Source organism: Indicator indicator, chromosome 23, assembly GCF_027791375.1.
Source record: "Indicator indicator isolate 239-I01 chromosome 23, UM_Iind_1.1, whole genome shotgun sequence".
Taxonomy (NCBI): domain Eukaryota; kingdom Metazoa; phylum Chordata; class Aves; order Piciformes; family Indicatoridae; genus Indicator; species Indicator indicator.
Genome location: NC_072032.1, coordinates 11,987,141 through 11,995,152, shown reverse-complemented (window position 1 = coordinate 11,995,152; position 8,012 = coordinate 11,987,141). Strand labels below are relative to the sequence as shown.

General features: G+C 49.8%; 1 protein-coding gene across 1 annotated transcript; it reads left to right on the top strand.

The window, feature by feature from the left end:
- Positions 1–1,349: 1,349 nt before the first annotated feature.
- LZTS3 (leucine zipper tumor suppressor family member 3) lies at positions 1,350–6,216 on the top strand. Its single transcript, XM_054391652.1, has 3 exons — positions 1,350–1,799; positions 3,420–4,250; positions 5,506–6,216. Exons 1-3 carry the CDS (start codon positions 1,350–1,352, stop codon positions 6,214–6,216), a joined length of 1,992 nt encoding a protein of 663 aa, XP_054247627.1.
- Positions 6,217–8,012: the final 1,796 nt, after the last annotated feature.

Below are 8,012 nucleotides of genomic sequence, written 5' to 3'. Positions count from 1 at the left end.
AAAGCCAAGTAGAGCAGCACAGCATCTGCTTGAACCTTTTTAATTCTTTTCCCATTCCACTATTAGTGCAAACAGCAAGACCCCGAAAGGTGCTGCAGCAGAGCTGCGCTCCAGACCTAAGCTCACTCTTCAGGGAAGTAAACCCAGCTCTCCTGCTTTACTTGGAGAGGGCTGATTTAATATCCTTGCACCAAGAAGAGGGAAAACCCCACTGAAATGAGGTTTTGCTCTGTGTCTCTTACCTGGTGACCCTACTGAGCCCCTTCAACACTGAGCCTCTCTCCAAATGGCACCACTTTTGTTATCCAAAATCTGCACCTCCCACTGCCCCTAAACCCTGCTCTAGTTCCCACACTGCCAGGATGGTTTATCCTGGGAAGCCTGGTTTAAAAGGAAATTTTAGAATGACACCTGGAAAAAAGCATATTTTTAAAGCTCAAGCCTATGGGACAACACTCCCAAGGAAGAGATGGAAAGTGTGTGGCTTAAACCCTGTTGAATTGTCCCTAAGAGATGCACTGGAGGGAACAAGACTGTAGGAGCCTACAGATGGCCCAGAGCTGGAAACCCTCCAGCCCCATGGCCGCAAAACTTCTTCAAACCTGGGAAAAGTGACCCAAGTAATTCAAGCTTGGGAAAGTTCGTTGATCCTCCAAGTGACCTGAAGGTCACAGAGACGATGACAGCCCCATGGTCTGCTCAATACCATACACTGAGACATGATAGCTTCTGTCCTTCACAGAATCACAGAATGGTTTGTGTTGGAAAGGACCTTTAAGATCATCTAGTTCCAATCCTGCAGCCATAGGCAAGGACACCTTCCCCTAGAGCAAGTTGCTCAGGGCCCCATCCAACCTAGCTTTGAACACTTTCAAGGCTGGAGCTTCCACAACTTCTCTGGGCAACCAGTTCCAGCGCCCTGCTACCTTCGTGGGGATGAATATCTTTAAGATTTGTTCACCTCTGCATGATGACAAGATAGGACAAGAGGAAACAGCCTCAAGTTATTCTGGGGAAGGCTTAGGTTGGACATGAGAAACCATTTCTTCCCCAAAAGGGTTGTCAAGCCCTGGAACAGGCTGCTCAGAGCAGTGGTGCAGTCCCCATCCCTAGAGGGTTTAACAGCCTTGTAGACATGGTGCTGAGGGTCATGATTTAGTGGTGACCCGGCAGTGCTGGGTTAACAGTTGGACTTGATGATCTTAAAAGTCCTTTCCAACCCAAATGATTCTGTGATGCTGTTCTGCAAAAGGTATAGTAGGTAAAAAGTTCTCTCTTAAACAGTGCTTTCCTTTTCCTCCTTCTCGTAGTGCCACTGACCTGTGCCTCCACCTCACTTCTGCACTGCCATGGCCACGCTAGAGACGCTGCCCATTCTTAGTGACCCAACCTACCCTAGTCCAGAGAGTTTCCCCAGCTTTGCTCCCCGACCATCCCAGCTCCTCCCCCAGCGCGCCATGGGGAGCGTGGGCAGCGGTGTTGCCAATGACCAAGAGTTCGCCATGAAGAGCGTGGGGACCCGGACGCAGAGCAGCAGCCGGCAGCTGGAGGGCTCTCGCAACGGCTACTCCACGCGGGAGATCTCCAACCGCTACTCGGGCGAGGAGAAGACCTACAAGTCGGAGAAGGTCTCCAATTCCCTCTACATCAACGGCGACTTGCGGAAGAGCGAGAAGGTGAAGATGGACATCTGTGGGAACGTGACCACCAACAACGAGAAGAACATGCCGCCGCCTCCCCAGTACCGAGAGCCCAATAACCCACCAAAGATATTGCCGATCTCCGGCAAACTGGACCAGGTGAGAATCCCCAGCCCCTGCAGCGGCTTGACGACCGTGGCACAGCTCTGAGAACAGGGACCAGGCAGCCTTGAGCCATGCTGCAGTCCTGGCAGTCTAATTCAGCCTATGGAGAGAGCACCATTTTTATGTACAGACAAAATCATTATCACTTGCAGGGGGGTTGAGTAAAGGGGCATGGGAATTCTTGAGGAACCCAAGAGCATGATCCTAAGTCTTCCACAGCTAAGTTTTCAGCTCATTTAAGCATCTATTTAAGTCACTGACTATTCCAACCTACCTGAGATACCTTGCCTGCCTCCCTGATCGATGGGGACAGAGCTGGACTTGGCTCTCAGTTCAGTAGGTCCAGCATCTGAGTCTCTCTTAGTTTTGTGCCACTTAAAGGCAGTTTCCAACAAGCCCACTGCCAGCAAAAGTTGTTGCTCGAAAGCAGCTATGACCATCTGTTCAAAATCCCAGTGCTCCTTGTGAGGGACAAGTTGACAAGGCTTGAAAAATATCCCTGCTACTGCCCCTCCATGACCAGTCCTCATGGCTCATACTGGCTTTGGGGAGCAAACACCTCCCACACCTGGAGAAGCAAAGCCTCCAAGCCAGAGGTGAGGAGCAAAATCCCCCAAGCCAGCAGTGGTTTATACAGCCTGCTGCTCTGCTCCAGTGACTTCCATAACTTGTGGCCTGGAGATGCTGCCTTGTGCAGTGTTATTTCTGCTGCCCTTGTCTCCTGGGTTGTTAATCCACCAGCCCCTGCAGTCCATCTCAGTCCCACATGCCAGGCACCAGGTTTTGGCCTCCAGTGTTGCCTGCTCACCAGGGCTCACTCTGCTTGCCCTGGAAGGCATTTTCAAAGCATCTTTGCTAATATAAAAGGAGCTTCTCTGAAGCCCAACCTGCAGGAAAGGAGACGCCATCCCGTTTTGAGGACAATTTTGTTCCTGTAGGTGCACTGACAGGGTGAGAAATCTGTGAGGTTTTAAAATCCTTTCTAAATCCTTTATAGCCCTTGGTCCTTTCTCCTCCCAGCCCTGCTTATGCCTGCAGAAAACACAAACATTCAAATGAAGAGCAGCTTCAGCATGTTCCTTGCCCATTGTCACTGCACTTGTGCCAGCAATGGCTGGGGTCACAGCTCCTACCTTCTCCTCTCCAAGTATAAGCAGGACATCATGTCCACACAGGGGACTGCTGGCAGGAGGGAAACACGGTGCTCCTGGGTTCAGTTCAGTTTTCAGCAAATGGGTAACACACCCTCAGTGCTAGCTGTACTTCAAAATATAATCTGCCAAAATCAAAGAGTTGGTTTGGTTGGCAGGTGGTTGGCTTCCTTCTTGCAAAGAGCACTAAGAGGATCCAAGGGGTATTCTAGGGAAAAATCACACAGATCTGGGGTGAGTCAAGATTTTTATTCTTTCTTCAGTTGAGGCAAGGGAAGAGAAATTGTTGCCCTCTGAGTGAGTGGACTTAAGTCCAAATGGTCCAGGGTGTAACAGAGCTGAGAAATACGGAGCTAGCCCAAAACATATTAGCTCCACAAGCCCCTGTGCTGCTGTGTCTCTTCTGTGTGTTGTTACCAAGCTTCCTGCTGTGTTTGATGTGTGGTCCTTTTTCCTTTTGCAGAGCAATGAGCCCTTAGTTAGACCCTCAGCCTTTAAACCAGTAGTTCCTAAAAACTTCCATTCCATGCAGAACCTCTGCCCGCCGCAGAGCAACGGAGTGACAGAGAATAGAAAGAGCTTGAACCATGCCAACAGCAATAGCCCATCCGCACCCAAGAGTGGACTGGACAAGAGCAGCCTTAACAGGACTACAAACCAAGTGGGAGGCCTTTCGGATTCGGGGCGGAACTCGTTAACCAGCCTGCCCACCTACGGGACAGGCTACAGCCAGCACGTGGGCCCCATGAGCGCCTCCACCAGCCACATCAACCGCATCGGCACCACCTATGTGGAGAAGAACATGGTGGGATACAACGGGATATCTACCTCAGACAGCGGGCGGTCCTCGAGCAAGAGCACCTCCTCCTTCAGCAGACTGAACCATCTCAACGAGACGATGCCTTTCCACTCGCCTTCCACCGACGACATCATCCAAGACCTGGAAGACCGACTGTGGGAGAAGGAGCAGGAGGTCCTTCAGATGCGAAGGAACTTGGACAAAAGCGAGGCGGCCATCTTCCAAGTGTTCGAGGAGAAGCAGAAGATCTGGGAGAGGGAAATGGAGGACCTGAGGCAAAACTACGCCAACAAACTGCAGCAGGTCTCCAAAAAGGCGCAGCGGGCTCAGCAGGCCTTGCAGCTCCAAATCTTCAAGCTCCAGCAGGAGAAAAAAAAACTCCAGGATGATATGGGACAACTCCTCCAGCAACGAGAGGAGCTGGAGAAGAAATTTGTGGCTTTCAAGAAGGAGCAGGCTGAATTTCTCCCTAAGATTGAAGAGACCAAGTGGGAGGTAAGAGCCTGGTTGTAGCAGACCTTGAATGAGGTTTTTGCTGCTGGCTATGATAACCTAAAGTACCTTCCTGTTTGCCCCCAGCAGACCCCACAGACAATGGCCATGGGTTGGTGGCTTCCAGGTACCAGATGACACTTCAGTGACATCTTTATTTGTATGAGCTTTCAGTTAAACTAAAATGAGCACAACTTTTTGTGTAGACCTCCTGCAATTTGGCTTCCCAGTTAGGTCACACCATCATGTATGACATTTAAATCTAGCTTCAGGTCTTTCCATACAGGTAAACATCAGGTTTAAATCTGTTTTAATTAAATTCTTTTAACATCTGTGGCTGGGCAAACCTTGAAACTGCCTTTTGAGGATTTGATTTGGATTTTTCCATTGAAGACATAAAACATGTGAGCTAAGAGTGGTACCAACAGCCAAGTTCACCTCCTGCTCTCCCTTTTAACCCCTGTTTTCAGTCCCTAATAACTTTGTCTCTTTAAAAGGCTGAAAGGCAAATTCCTCTTTCTGGTTCTCCTTTTGAGTCACTCACATTTTTTTCTCCTGTTTCTATTTTTAGACCATTTTATCCCACTCTGTTTGTACAGCCAGTGCTAACATTTTTTATTTTTTCTCTCCAGCTTGATCATGTGAGGAATATTAATCCTGCCACGGACTGGTTAGAAACTTTGAATTGATTAAGAGTGCAGAGGCAAAATGTAGCTCTAGCATCATGAAGACCCTATTCTGCTAATCCTGATGGAAAGTCAATGAAGCTGGGATTAATTAGGCTCTGAAATGTGCTATTTATGGATGTTCAGCAGAGCTTATAGGACTCTAGTTGTAAAGCCTCTGGGTCTGCGATGTTTCCCTCTCGGGCTTATTCAAGGTCCAGACACCATTGAGGTCAGTGGGAAAACTACTGAGAGCAGAGAGTTTGGGGTCAGGCATCACAGGTTTGTGATTAGGTGAGAATGAAGGGATGGAAGCATCAATGTCCACTCATCAGAGGTGAGGATCACACAGCACTTCACTCCAGCTGCAAGCAGCACGAGGTCCCTGAGAGCTAGGAAGAAACACCAAATCTCCCCCAGAAATGTAGGGACAGCTCTTAGGTCTTTGGCATGGTATGGGTCATGGTGAAGGCTGGAATGATGTGCAGCATCATGTTAGGCCACACCAATGTTTCACAGGTAGTTCAGGGGACAAGCAATGGTGGTGGCTCCTCGCTAATTTTCTCCTGTCTCACAGATGTGTGTCCCCACAGGTGTGCCAGAAAGCAGGTGAGATCTCCCTGCTCAAGCAGCAGCTGAAGGACTCCCAAGCAGATGTCTCCCAGAAGCTGAATGAGATCGTGGGACTACGGACGCAGCTGAAGGAAGGTAAGAACTTCCTGCGGGAGAAGGAGGAGCAGATCCTCACCCTGAAGGACTCCTACAGCTCCAAGAGCGTCAACCTGGAGATCTGTGAGAGTGAGCTACAGCGGAAGATGAGCGAGGTCCAGGTGCTGAGGGAAAAACTGAACCACTGTGAGCTGGAGGTCTCCAGCCTGAAGCGGACACTTGCCAGCATGGGACCTCCAGCACCTTTTGGTGGGGACCCTGGCGAGAAGCTGCGGGACCCACTGGCCTGTGAGAGCGACGAAGCCAAGATGCAGCGGCAGAGCGAGGACAGCGTCAACGCGCTGCGGAAGGAGGTGGAGCGGCTGCAGGCCGAGCTGAAGCTGGAGCGGCAGCAGCGGGAGCAGCAGGTGATGGACTTCGAGGAGGAGCGGCGCACGTGGCAGGAGGAGAAGGAGAAAGTCATCAAGTACCAGAAACAGCTGCAACTCAACTACGTGGAGATGTACCAGAAGAACCAGCTCCTGGAGCACAAAGTGAATGAGATGAACACGAAGGCGACCAGTCCCCCGCACACCGAGGAGAAAAAACCATGGACTCCCTCCAGACTCGAGCGAATAGAGTCCACCGAGATCTGAGGTGGGACCAAGACAAGACACCGCCGCCGTTTTCTTGCTGTGCATGTACTACCTACTCCAGCCAGTGATCTTCCAAAGGAGAACACGCTCCCGTCGGAGCGGTGCCAGCCTGCTCGCACCAAGCTCCACCACCCTTACTCTGTACTTCTGTGCTCTGTAGGTAAAACAACTGTGGCTGTGCGTTGGGTTTCTCTCGATGATGTGACATCTCTTTGGGTTTTGTTTCCTAGTACAGCTGGTGAGGGTCACTTGGCTCTTTCATAATCTGCCATGACTGTTAGTTTGCTAGAAGCTGCCACCCCTTCTCCTACAATTCACCCCTCTTTGGTTGGTTGTTTTGGAGGGTTGTGTTTGGTTTCTTTGGTTTTCCAAGCATTCAAGTGCAGCAAAACAGTTCAAAGTGGCAGGTTTTTTTCTTTTCAGGGCATTTTTAGCCACATTGGCTAATGGAGCAAAGCTCTCAGGATCATGAGCAAACTCACTGTTCTGCATCAAGTATCCTGTCTAGACGGTGGTCTTAGTGAAGTCAGTGGGAGGTTGGCCACTGATTTCAGTGAAACCAGACATATCTTTACCAGATGACTCCCTCTTGCCAGCCCAGGGCTATCATGGTTGCAAGAGGTTAGGACATCCTTGAGGAGCAGGATGAGCCTGTCCTGGTCACCTAAGCCAACAAGGAATGATCACCCAGCAGGAGCCTCTTTGGAGGCTCAGCAGAGCTTAACATATGCTGCGTTTTCATTTTGCTGTGGTTTCCTTCTGTAGTTCCACTCCTCTGCTGGGTTGTGACCAACCCTGGGAGCAGAAATACCCTCCCACTTCTCCCTTGGTTCCCCCCTATTCTTACCGTATACTCAAGTTGTCTTCAGCAAGAAAATGCTTGGAAATCCAAGCCAGTTTCCCTTCCCAAGAGTCCTCTGACTTCCCAAAGTCAATAGAACCAAGGTTTGGGGAAGCCTCCAAACCCACAGATGTTTATGCAAACTGAAGCTTTAGCGATTTGCCCCAACAGTGGGCAACTGTGCTACTCCATTCCTAAATGAATGATGCTTTGGTGGACTCTCTCAGTCCAGGGTCTGCTCCAAAAAGAGCATCTGAACCTCACTCAGGAGTGAGCACACATCAGCACTGCTGCAAGATCACGACGGGGAGAGCATTAGCCTTCAGTATGGCCACTCTGGACAGCACCCATCACAGTCCCACCTGGTGTCATCTGCTCTGGGGACAGAGACTATGCAGGCCTAGCTTAAGAAAACAGTCACCTACCAACTCTGAGCATGAAAGCAGTCACAAGAAGGGAAAACACTTAAGAACACACAAGTGCTTGTGTTCCAGCAGAGTAATAACCAAACTTCTCTGCACAGTCACTGAGAATGGTGCAGGCATCAAAAACCAGAGAATGAGAGAATCATAAAACACCAGGTTGGAAGGGACCTCAAGGAAAAAAACAGCAATCAGCTGGAAAAGGTGGTCAAAGAAGGCTTGGTTCTCCCTTTCATGGATGCTTCTTTTTACCATGGTTCACAGGAAAGAGAAAACTGGTTCACAGGAAAGAGAAAACTGTTGCAAAGTGGAATTTGTACTGAGTGGGCAGTGGCCAAAGCATTGACACAAGTGGAAATTTGTCCTAGGGAGCAGCTAGAGGAACAAAGCTGGAATTAGTCTTGGAACGTCTGTGACTCCAGGGAGAGTTTGGCCAGGTCACATTTCATGCACATACCACAGAAGAACCTCAGGTTCTGATGACCTTACAAACAAAAGCCCTGAAGCTACACATTTTCCACATTTCCTTCCTC

Coding starts and splice junctions, on each gene's coding strand:
- LZTS3 (XM_054391652.1), top strand. CDS start 1,350: ATGGCCACGCTAGAGACGCTGCCCATTCTTAGTGACCCAACCTACCCT. Junction 1,800..3,419: donor TCTCCGGCAAACTGGACCAG/GTGAGAATCCCC, acceptor TTCCTTTTGCAG/AGCAATGAGCCCTTAGTTAG. Junction 4,251..5,505: donor TTGAAGAGACCAAGTGGGAG/GTAAGAGCCTGG, acceptor GTGTCCCCACAG/GTGTGCCAGAAAGCAGGTGA.